General features: G+C 38.2%; 1 protein-coding gene across 1 annotated transcript; it reads left to right on the top strand.

The window, feature by feature from the left end:
• The first annotated feature begins 1,843 nt into the window (after positions 1 to 1,843).
• Positions 1,844 to 7,146, top strand: slc50a1 (solute carrier family 50 member 1). The gene is made up of 6 exons (XM_015038532.1): positions 1,844 to 2,078; positions 2,293 to 2,370; positions 2,460 to 2,583; positions 3,551 to 3,712; positions 6,178 to 6,297; positions 6,386 to 7,146. Exons 1-6 carry the CDS (start codon positions 2,011 to 2,013, stop codon positions 6,491 to 6,493), a joined length of 660 nt encoding a protein of 219 aa, XP_014894018.1. The 5' UTR covers positions 1,844 to 2,010; the 3' UTR covers positions 6,494 to 7,146.
• Positions 7,147 to 12,401: the final 5,255 nt, after the last annotated feature.

Below are 12,401 nucleotides of genomic sequence, written 5' to 3'. Positions count from 1 at the left end.
CTCCATTGACTGACTTGTACACTGGCATTTCGACATTTTCCAACTCTTCCAGAGCAATCTGCCAAAGTTGTAGCAGGTTTAAAGGATGGTGTCTCAACAACACAGCAACTTTTAATTCTTTTAGTTTCCATATATGTTCAAGGTTAACTTCTGGGGTCTTAGAGAGATGTCTGAGGATAGTCCAGTATGTTCCTTTCCCAGTCAGTCTAGAGATATTAAGGCTACATGTTTGCATTCTGCATTATTCGTCTGATCAACCTCACCTTGCGTTTCCTCCTCCGTCCACATCCCTGAAGTTTGGCTGCAGTTCCATGAACCTTTCACTTTGAAATAATTCGAGTCACAAGAACAAACCAGACTAATGTTGCTTGGATAAGTTCTTGTTGTCTTTCCATCTTCAATATTTCCTCTGAGCTCCCCAGAGAGCTCAGAGGAAAAATCTTTTACAGACACGTGGAGCCATTTTATATTACTTTCAGTTATAAAAATGCTATACACAATCCTTAAAAGAAATTTAAGGATTGCTCTGATCCTTGATGGACTTAATAATACCAAACTACAAAGCAACACGTTTAATTAAGCCTAATTACAAATGATAAGCTTGAGGCACTTGTGATGCTAATTAAGGTCAAATGGGCTGCAACATGATGATGACATTTGCAAGGACCTTCTGGGGAGCCAGTCTGTTCCTATTAGGTTAGAATATCTTTATAAAACAAACAACAAATCATTTCTATTTGCAATTTTACAATATCACATTTAAAAATACAGGTAGACAATTGTTTTTAAATAAATAAATCCTTAGGGATAATTGACCATTATTTAATTAAATTGTAAGGACACTAAGCTTTTGTTAGATGCATTGTCTCTCTTGTTAAATAAAGTAGTAGCAACAAATTAGCTATAAATGTTGTGCAACTAGAGTAAAACTCTATTGCTTAAGTTCTTTGTGAAAAAGACTGTGAAAGAGTTGAAGAAGACTTTAAATTAATTGATGAAGATTCTTATAGACCCACATAATTAAAAATCCTTGACATTTTTTTAGGTTTACAGTATGTCATTTTGAGTTTAATCTCTTGTATGGCTCAGAAAAAATGACAAGGTTGTCTTTACAAATGCAGTGCAATAAGACTGATATATTTGCCAAGTCTTGTGCTGTACTGGGAAAAGGAAAAACTGACCCTTAGAAATTGGTTTTAAAGATTTTGTCGTACACAAGTGAAATTTGGTTATTTTAAAATAGGCTTTCAAATTTACAGTCTTCTGAAAGTTAGGGCACACCATTACATATTCAATTCAATGTTCACATACAGATGTCTAATCTAATTCTTTATAAGAATGAGTTATTTAATGTCAGCTAAACAACATGTGAAAAAAACAAACAAACAAAAAAACCTTCACTGAGACACTTCTGATGCCATCCAGTCTCTGGGTCTCGGTCTCCTGTAGTAGGCCCTATGATATTTGTTTGTTTATTTATTTCATTTAAATGAATTAAATAATGCACTGTTTAAGTAGAGAATAAAATGGGGTTTTTTTCGACTTATTTTCATTTTGATAAGAAACCGTATCTGATTTTTTAAAATTAAAAAAAATCCTATTATTGATCAGTTGATTAATTCTGGATTTCATACTCCAAAGTGTAGCAATTATCTTGTATTTACTGTTGAATTAAAAGTTTAACTTCACTTTCTTTGAATTATTGATCGCCTCTTACGGTTCTCTCCTGCTCGAGCAGGACCTTTGCTTATCAGCGGCGTGACGTTTCGTGTGACGTTAACTATCGTTTCAACATCCAATTGGTCAGTCCCACGCCTCCTTTTAGACGCACAGCCAATCAGAAGGCAGAAACACCGAGCACAGTGATTACAAATACGGAAATCCTATTTGAGAATCCTGGTATCTGCAGCCGATTTTGTTTTTCTATAGTTTGATACGTTTTGGTTGAAATCACCGAAAGAGCGTGTAAAACACAGGTGACAGGTGCAATTGATATCTGATCTCCACTCTATGGATTTGACTCAGCTTCTATCATGGGCCTGCATCGTGTTCACAGTCGGGATGTTCTCGACAGGACTGTAAGTTTTTCTTCAGTAATTCAACCCTTGACCCATGTTGTCAAATTGATTAAAAACGACACAAGTTGTTTTCACTAGTTGCAGCTCCTCCTGGTCTGAATTTATATGAACAAACTCTAAACTATTTTTTATTTTTATTTTACAAAGAAATGTACTACAGTAGAGTGCGTTTACGTGTATTTCTTATGCGTTTACTTTATATTTGTGCTTCTAGGACCGACCTGAAGAAGATGCGAGAATCCAAAAGTGCAGATAACATCCAGTTTCTCCCCTTCCTCACCACGTGTCTGAAGTAACTTTGGTGTTTTGTTTTTAGCCTTCTACATCATCTGTACCGATCAGTTCAGTTCGGCCCATCTAACGCTGCTCCTGTTTCCACAGTAACTTAGGCTGGCTGTTTTACGGCACTCTGAAGCGGGATCACACCATTGTCGTAGTGAATATCATCGGAGCTCTTCTCCAAATCATCTACATTGTCATGTACTTCCTCTACACTAAACAGAAGGTAGCACAAGACATGGTGTAAAATTAACCAAGTTTTGCTTGAGTGGCCCTTCAAATAATGAAAAGTAAAGTTTTCCATTCTATTTTAAAATTGAATAAAAACTTAGATTTCCCATACTATTTGGTCTACACAAACACACCAACCAACAGGATCTATTTCAGGTCCACACAGGTCCATCTCAACTTGATAGTTGTGCAGAAGACGGTGATTGATGTCTTCCACATGCAGGATAAACCACAAAAGGTTGATGCAGAAGAAGCTGGCAGTGTCAAAGCATATTGCTGGAAAGTTGAGTGGAAGAAAAAAGTGTAGCTCAAAAAGGCCCACAAATAACAGGGATAACTGACGCTATAAGTATTTTGAATCAAAGTCCATTCAAAAGGTTGAGAGAGATTAGCCTTATATCAAGTTCAACGTATTGCTTCATCAGCAGAACTGTCGGACACAAAACTCCACAGAGAATCTACGAGATATTGTCAACAAGAAGAAGGGAAAAAAATCAGACCTGATAATGAGCCGAAAACGGCTATTAAATCAAGCTGGGCTTCCATGACACTTAAACCACAGACTGATTGCCTCAATGTTAAGCTGAATTGATGGAGTAATTCATATGAAAAGAGCCCTGACAAAACAATCAGTGTATAAACTCTAAAGTGCACATACATGTTTGTCAGTAGACCATCATGGCTGCATCATAAATAATTTATTTATTGTGAAATAGCATTATTATTTATTCACATTTTCTGAGAAACTGAATTTGGGTTTTTATTGCGATAAGTTACCGAAATCAACAGACATACTTGATCAGGAAATCTATCATTTTGTGTTTAATGAATCCAAAAAATGGTTTTAGATGTAAAACTTTCTATTGGTATTCTTATTTATTGAGATCTACTTGACACTGTATATAGAGTATTTTAGTAATCCTTTTATACGACTTATTATTCTGACTTTGTGTTTGTTCCAGCGACTTGTGGTGCTTCAGACTCTGGCCGCAGCAGCAGTGTTGGTCTGTGGATGGTTGTACTTCACTACCGTTCTGACGGAGGGAGAGGCCCGACTCAATCAGCTCGGTCTCACCTGCAGCGTGGTCACCGTCAGCATGTACCTGTCTCCGCTCACTGATCTGGTAAGGCACTTTCTGGGCACACATTTAAAACAGGCTTTTTATCTTTTTTTTTTTTTTTTTCCTTTTCTAAAAATCTCTTTGAAGTTTAAAGGACAAATTTAAATATGAAGGGATCCTGTGTGGCTGAGGCATTTTAAAATGTTTATCAGAGGAAGTTTAGAGACCACTTAACCTAACCATCACGTTTTTGGCTTGTGGGAGGTAGTCGAGTACAGAGATGAGATCAGCTTTCATGATTCCAAAATGATAAGGAGACTGAGCAAAATGATGTCTTTCAAAAGCTTCTGGCACAATTTCACGCACTTCTTACAATGATGTAGACCAAACTGAAATGCATTAATCTGCTACACCATGAGTGTTCACAGACCAGAGATGATGTAATTATACATTTAAAGGTGAAGCTGCATTTTTAAAAAAAACCTTATTGTTAAGCTGTATATTGTCTCTAGAGAAAATTGACTATAAACCGGTCAATTTTTAGAACCTTTTGTCCCAATCAGTTGTTCAATTTCTCAATGAGCAACAGCCAGCCGCAGCTCAGTTTACATCCATCCATCCATTTTCTGTACACCCTTGTCCCTAGGGGGATTGTGAGGGGTGCTTGTGCCTATCTCCAGCTAATGTTCTGTCTGTCGCAGGGCAACACAGAGACAGACAGGACAAACAACCATGCACACACACTCACACCTAGGGGCAATTTGGAGAGGCCAATTAACCTGACAGTCATGTTTTTGGACTGTGGGAGGTAACCGGAGTACCCGGAGAAAACCCACGCATGTACAGGGAGAACATGCAAACTCCATGCAGAAAGACCCCAAGCCTGGAATCCAACCCAGGACCTTCTTGCTGCAATGCAACAGTGCTACCAACTGCACCACAGTGCAGTTCACGTCCTTGGACTCAAATCAGGCCCTATGTGCATCTGCACAATTGAAGAAATGCACGTCTTGCTCTCTTTCTTCTTCCTCTTCTCACTTCTCATGATCTTGTAGTTCTGTCCTCCATCCTGTTTGTTTCCCTCCATCCATCTGCGTCGGGCTCTGAAATGACCCCCAGACAGTTTCCTGCCTTTCATTCCTCTCCATCTTCCTGTTGTGCTGATTCTCCTCTGTTTTGGTGCTTCATCCACTTGGTTACGTTCTGTTTTTTCCTGACACTCTGCACTGAAAATACTGACACCAAACTTTTCTTTCAACCTAAACCTCACTAATCCTAAGTTTACACCACAACACAAAAACATCAAACAGACAGGAAATTTCTCAAGCAAACCTTTGTTTAGCCTTTGTAATTGTAAGTTATGATGTAACCCACCCTGTAAATTGGTTGCTGAGACTTTAAATGTAGTTAAAAATGACACAAATAGACAAGGATTAGGGTTTATTGTACGCAGACAGTTCGTCAAGTTTTAGTAATTTCTTTGATTTATTCAAAAGACTTTTAAAGTGATAATAAGAAGTAAAAGAAAAGGAGGCTATTTGTTACAGACTTGCAGGTTTCTTGAAGATGCATATAAGACAGAAAAATAAAAATAAAACAAAGTTACCGAAACATTCTTACATGTTAAAATGTTTTTTAGAGAGAAAGCATTAGGAACTGTAAACAGCTGTCTTTTTTTGTTGTTATTTTTATGTTGACATGAACCACAATTGCAGGAATGTTTGAGATGCTGTTGGATCCTTGCCAACAGGAATTCGTGCAGACCTGAAGGCAAAAGGGTGAAACATTGTACCAGCTGCTGTGATCTTATAGCGGACTCTGACTATAAAGACCGAAAAGCATTTTGTCATTAGTTATTAAGGCAGGATTATAACCTTCCCTCTGGTGTGTTTGAATTGGCACAGGAGAGCATAAACCCCTCAAAACTCCAACCACAGGTGGTAGAATAGCCAAATGTTGCCCTCAAAAGTAGCACTACCTCAGTATATTTTTACTCAAGAAGAAGTAAAATGTAGTTGTGCCAAAAAAATCTCAAGTAAGTAGTGAGACGTTGAGTTTAATCTGACTTAATTTACGAAAATGATGTAGGCATACAGACAAGATATAAAATTATGTTCCGGTTCTGGTAGTCTAAATAATAAAATGAAAAAACAAAATGAGAGTAAAAATAATTTGCATCATTGCAAAACAACAGGTATCTTCTCATGTATGCAAGTGAATCATATTAGATATTGAAGTTGTTGTTACTTCGACTTCCACACTCACAATTCAAACTCGGACCCACCTTCCTATAAATTTGTCTTTCATCCATGTTTTTTGGAAATGTAATCTTCCAAACAACCAGCCTGCATGATTAAATCGCATCCTTTTACCAATCAGCAGTACCTCCAAGTCTTGTGACAAAGCAGTTTTAGAATAAAGATCTTACGATGGTGGTAATAGAAAAGACCATATGACCAAGTTTCGCTGGCATAGCTATAACATTTGGTTTAACACAATTTTGCCTCTGTTGTCGTTTCCATTTCCAGGTAGCAATAATCCGCAGTGGTAACGTGCAGGTCCTGTCCTTCCCTCTGACTGTAACCACCTTTTTCACGTCAACTGCCTGGGTTCTTTATGGCCTGCAGCTGAATGACTACTATATCATGGTAAACTAAAGACATTCACAGAGCCCATCCTACTTTCAAGCCAAAAATAAGTGATGTTGCTTCATGTTTTTCCTTTTGCTGCTTCCAGGTTCCAAACACACCTGGAATCTTCACCAGCTTGATCAGATTTTACCTGTTCAGGAAATTTGCCTCCACTAGTCAAGGTTCACCTTCCTACAAGCCTTTGCATATATAAGGAGAAACGTTTGTGGATAAAAAGCGAAAGGACAATTCAAGCCTTTCAGTTCGTGGAAGAGGAGTTCTTCCATATCTCCTCACGCATATTAAGTGACACCATGTATGAAATGGTTACTACATAAATAATATGGATGTTTTACAAGGAGCTAAACTTGTTTTTCTGCCGCTATATGTTAAAATGTGACCCTTGTCTTTTCTCTGTCGTCCCATATGGTTGAGCTTGTTGCTAAGTGTTTTTTTTTTTTTTCGTTGTGATGTTGAGAAACAATTTGATGAACTGAGTTCAGCATTATAGCCAAAGATTTAAAGGAGTTCTACTTTCTTGATTGCTAGTCTATTTATATATGTATATTTACATAAATATAAATATTTTTGTCCCTTTGTACTCGCATAAGAATATTTTTGGATGATATCGTTACATATTTTTCTTCTCAACTTAAAGAGAGTCCTTATCCCTTCAGAGTGGATACTTGTGCCTTTTCATGTCGCCTTGTATGTAGACTATGTCCTGCCTGTGGCATTGATATCTGTCCAGGAACCTTTTCTAAATATTTGGACCTGTGCCTTTATTTTATATACAAGAAGGGTTTATTGAGCTCATTTTCAAGGTCAAACAGTTTACTTTTTTTTTATCTATTTTTATCATTTGTACATGGAATTTAATAAATATGACACAAATTACAGAATTTAAGTGTTCTTGTTTTCTTTCTAGAGACTAAATGTTTTTTTTTGTTTTTTTTCTGATAGCTGTAATGTCAAGCCTGATGATCAAATATAACACTTAACAAAAGTATTCATATTTTATTTCTAACTGAAAATCAGGAAAATTGCACCCAGAGTTAATTATTTAATTGCAAATTAAAGTCTAGTGAACTGCGGTTCTACAAGTACTGACTCCTGATGAGTGAATACAAGTGTATGCCACACTTTCCTTATTTATATTAGTAAAAACCAAAACCTAAGAACAAACTATCAATCATTTTCTATCAGTGTCTCAAACATGGACTCTTTTGGTTTATCACAAAAAAAATCCAAATTAAACAACTTAAGTTTGTAAGACTCATGATGGTGGAGAAATACTTTTGCAATGCACCGTCTACACGTAGATGATCCCTTACAAAAGTTGTTCTATTTAAAAAACAAAAAAAAGCCGCCCAAATGGGAAAGTTACACTTAACCTTTTAATTAAGAAGATTTGCGCTTTGTTTTGTTTGCAGTAATGAGCGTCCACGCACATGTGTAGAGAGAAGCATGTGTGTTAGTGGAGCGGTTGTACAATGGAGACAAAGGCCCTTTGATTGTGCAGAAGTGCAGGGAGGCTTGTTTGTGCGAGTGTGTTGATACAGAGAGGGCAGTGGTGGGAAAGGCCACGCCAGAGGTTCTCATCCCGTGTGTGTGTGTGTGTGTGTGTGTGCGTGTGTGTGTGTGTTAGCATTACGCTGGCCTCTCTTCCTGAGCTCAAAGCTCCAGCCTCAGACAGAAAACACACAGAGATTACATAGCCTTGTGCTGGAACTGAGTGTTGTGTGTAATCTGAGAGAAAAGTGGAGATAGAAGGAGAAATGAACTGCAGTTAAAGCAAAAAAGAAACAGGTGCAGAACAGTAAAGGCTGCGACAATAGTGAGAACCCAGCTGAGATGTTTAGCCTTGGCTCATTTTATTTAGGTTCACTACCTCCTGACTTTCATTTATAAATGCTCCAAGACATACGTGGAATATAGTCATTAGTATACCAACTTTTAATACTAAGCTGTTTGTTGTTACACTGTTGACTTAATGGTAAGTAGGGCAACTCTGTGGCTCGGTGGTAGAGTTGCTGTCTTGCAATTGAAGAATGTAGGTTTGATTCCAACTTCCTCCTGGCACTTAGCACCAAGCTGCCTACTAATCTGTGTATTAGATAAAGACTGTCTGTAGTGCGTAGCGCTTGTAGTACCATAGAAAATTGCAACATAAATTTACTCCATTTAATAACCAAATCTCAACATTGTGTGTCTGCCTTCAATCTTGATGATGTACAATGAAATTCCGCTTTTAGTAAATAACAAGTTCTCATCATCTTTCTTCACATCAGGAACTGAACATGTCAAGGGCGGCATTACGTAGATTCTTCCCCACAAGTTCAGATAACTCAATTACAAGATGTGCTAACTGAGATGAATAAACACATTTGAAACAGAAATAAGTAAATAAAAAAGTTGCACAAGTTTCAGAAAATATATGAAGTTGTGATTATGTGACTTAACCCTAACAAACTAGTTGTTATGGACAATCCAGGGACAACAAACTCATCAGCAGTTTCACTGATACTCTTTTTCTTAGAAACGCCCACATAATCTCAGACATTTAGACACGGAGGTCCTTCCTAATCTCCGTAGTTAAGCACATCTCCTAATTCTGTTTTAACATCCCTTTAACAATGTAACGTGTGTCATTTTCTAACAACAATTTTAGTGCATAAGCTATGAACTTCAAAACTTTGATCAGAACTATGAGAGCTGAAATGTCTTCAGGAAACAAGAGAAGTCCAAGTCCTCTCATTAAAACAAACACATGACCTGTGTGACGCCCTTGACTTTACCCTATCATTACCTTTAACCTAAATCATAGGTTGGAGAAGCTTCAGCAGATATATTTTAATTTCAGTTTAAGCTTGTTCTCATTTCCATTTAGGTTAAATATCTCAGATGCATTACCTCATCTCTAGACCCTGCACAGCACAAACTCTTGATCTTACCTTGTTCTGATTGCTACAGTTTGTAAAACTTACAACCAAAAAATATCTCATGATCTGGTTGTAGCCTGAATGTTTTGTTTTTTTTTTCTTACTGCTTCAAAAGGAGTTATGCTGGTGAATAGCACCCTTGTGCTGATGAAATCCACTCCTAGGCAAGCATGAACACGTCCATGAAAGCAAAAGTTTTGGCTCTTTGCTTGTCTGAAACACCAGGTGTGTCCAACAACAACGGAGAAAAACATCAGACAACATCTATAAGAAACACCTGTTGCTGTCAGTCAATCTGGATAAAGTAAAAGTAAATTCAAAGTCCATCAAACTGGAGTTAAAAAAAAAAATTATGATAGAGATGCAGAAACCCACTCAAAAACAGGAGTTGATCTCAGAGATGTAATTGTGAATTGTGAAACTACAATATTTGCTGTCACTGAGAGGTTATGACGAAACTACCAAAGACACGGGGCGAGTTTGGCTCGTTTGATTGGTTCTAAAAGTTTTTTTTTTTTTACTAAAAACATGACAGGACACGACTGGATGGAGCAGTTGCATCTGACAGACAAACAACACGTTTGGAACAACGTGTCTTGGTAATATTAATCAACACTGGAGACGTCTTGGCCGTAATGCTCAGACAAGCATCTCGTGTCAATAATCAAGCGCTGCAGTGGAGGGATGATAGTTTGTGCTCGTGCTGCTGCCGTGAGGTAAAAAGCACCTTGCAGTTACTGAGCCAAACATGAACTCCTGTAACCGAAATGATATTCAGGACCTTGAGAAAACGGCATTAATAAATATCTGCTGACCTGAATGAACTGATCCAACTTCACAGCGGGACGGAACTCCACATCAAAAATGTTTGACAATGACTTTGTGACTAAAAACAGTAACCCGTAACAGGCAAACAGTTTCAAACCTTACAACTAGAAGATCCTTATCGACGTCAGTTTTGAAGTTTGGATTTCAGGTTTCTGATTCAGCATTTTCTTTTCCAAATCCAAGCCAACATGACTTGGAGTCAAATTGAGTAAGTCTGGAAACAACAAGCAATTAGCCAGGAGGACAACAGGGTGAGACGTGATGGTGCAAAGGGGTGAGTCAGCGCTTAGATTCAACTGGGGATGTTTGTGAGCCGGAATTAGTCATTTAGGAGGAAAAGGAAAGGGGGTGTAGCTGCATAAAATCAGTAAATGATGAGCCCTGGAGAAGATAAAGGAGTGTTGATTGTTCTTCTTTCTCTGGTGTGGAGCGATAACGATCACTGATGTCGGAGAGACAATGCCACGGAGTCAGATAGACTGGGGCAGACACGCCCCTCATCAGACGCCGTGGCTTTGTTGTGAAGACACAGCATGCAAAGTGTCAGGCAGGAAATCAAAGTTCGGTCTTTACGCTGGTCTGTGCACGTCTTTGCTCCACAGCCAGTTTACAACGCCAGATGTGTGTGTGTGTGTGTGTGTGTGTGTGTGTGTGTGTGTGTGTGTGTGTGTGTGTGTGTGTGGTGGGACTTGAGGGGGGACAAATAGCTGAACAATGAGAACTCCCAAACAGGATCCCTCTGTTTCCTGATGCTCCTTAAACAACACACACACACACACACACACCTACACACACACACACACACACACACGCACACACACACACACACACGCAGTCCATCTAGCTGCACAGATCCCTTTAAATGTATCACACAGCCTTTATCTGCACTGTATGTTGTGTCTCAGAGAAACTTCCCCAGGCTCCCTTCACTGACACCAAGTGTGCATTCACATGCCTATTTATAACCTTATGGACAAACTCTGATCTATGGGTTTTGTTTCCACCGTAATTACGCACAGCAGAGCCTCGGCTAACATTTCAGTCTGCTTTCAGACAGTGTGCAAACACAGCATATAAAACACACACGCTCACAGAAAGCTCGCAGGGAAGCAGCCAGCAGCGTGTGCACATCAGTAAAAGCACACCTGTCCCAGCTGCTGTTTTCAAGTGAACAGGGGATAAAAAGGAACGAGCTCCACTCCCCCCCCACACACAGTTTTCCTGCAGGCCCTCCCCTGCAGCCCATGTCGTCCTCGACCCTCAATTTGTTTGTCTTTATCGTTCCCATGGTCAGTTATTGTTCCTTCTTCTCCCTTATCGCACCTCACTGTGTTTTGTCTTTTTGTGAGTCTTGTAATCTCTTATCTGATGTAGTGCAGAGGTTCAAAAAAATAGTAAATACATGGAACTTGCTCAAAAGAATTGCTTAAGACTGGAAAAGAAAGTTTTTTTATGTTAATTTTAGATTTTTTTTTTTGTAGTAGTAGTCGTAGTGTAACTTTCAAATGCAACTTGTGTTCTGTTGTTTTCAAAAAATACTTTGCAACGTCCTTGAGTTTCACCTTGCGCTGATGGGCTTCATCAAATGCTTTGTTGTTTGTAGATTATGTTTTGTTTGCTTTTATACTGTAATTTCTGAATCGTTAAAGTCTGGTGATGTTTCTTTGCTTTGTAGTTCTTGTTTTGTGAAAAGCTTTGGACGTTTTATCTTTTTTTTTTTCCCCCGAAATGTTTTTGTTATATTTTCATGTTTTGTGTCAGGACTCAGAAATTCTGATATGAAAAATGATACATTTGAACAATCATTGACTGAAAACGAAGCTTCCCCCTCCATCACCTGTTGCTGCACTGTACTAGTCAAACATCCTTCTGCTTCGTCCTGCAAGACAGACAAATTAAGTCTAGCTGCAAAAATAAACTGTTTAGCTGTCAAGCGATCAGCTGGATGTCCATGAAGGAGAAAGCTGCAGGCTGTCTGCTCAGACAGAAAACCTGACAAATCGTCCAGCTAACATAACCTTGTTATTCTAAAAAGTGCAGAGTGGCATCAAGGACTATTATAAAGCACAATAACAAGTTTATCTGTAATTTTACTACATTTAGAGGATGCCTACCGCTATTTTTTTTTTAATTATAGCAAAATAATTATTGTTATTGATTATGTTATTATTAATTTAGCAGTGGGAATAATTGTTTTTTGTAAACAATTATTAGTAATGAAGCCATGCTGTGGATTTTTTTTTTTTTGTTTGTTTGCTTCAATGATGCAACAAAAGGTATCAAGTTGATCCAAGTGTGATGTCAAGTTGAAGCACAGAGAGAGAATAAATGATGTGTTAAGCACATTGTGGT

Source organism: Poecilia latipinna, unplaced genomic scaffold, assembly GCF_001443285.1.
Source record: "Poecilia latipinna isolate Pla-1442-1.1 unplaced genomic scaffold, P_latipinna-1.0 Scaffold444, whole genome shotgun sequence".
NCBI lineage: Eukaryota > Metazoa > Chordata > Actinopteri > Cyprinodontiformes > Poeciliidae > Poecilia > Poecilia latipinna.
The sequence above is the reverse complement of the archived record's forward strand: the minus strand, read 5'-3'. Positions and strand labels throughout refer to the sequence as shown.

Coding starts and splice junctions, on each gene's coding strand:
- slc50a1 (XM_015038532.1), top strand. CDS start 2,011: ATGGATTTGACTCAGCTTCTATCATGGGCCTGCATCGTGTTCACAGTC. Junction 2,371..2,459: donor TTCCTCACCACGTGTCTGAA/GTAACTTTGGTG, acceptor CTGTTTCCACAG/TAACTTAGGCTGGCTGTTTT. Junction 2,584..3,550: donor TCCTCTACACTAAACAGAAG/GTAGCACAAGAC, acceptor TGTTTGTTCCAG/CGACTTGTGGTGCTTCAGAC.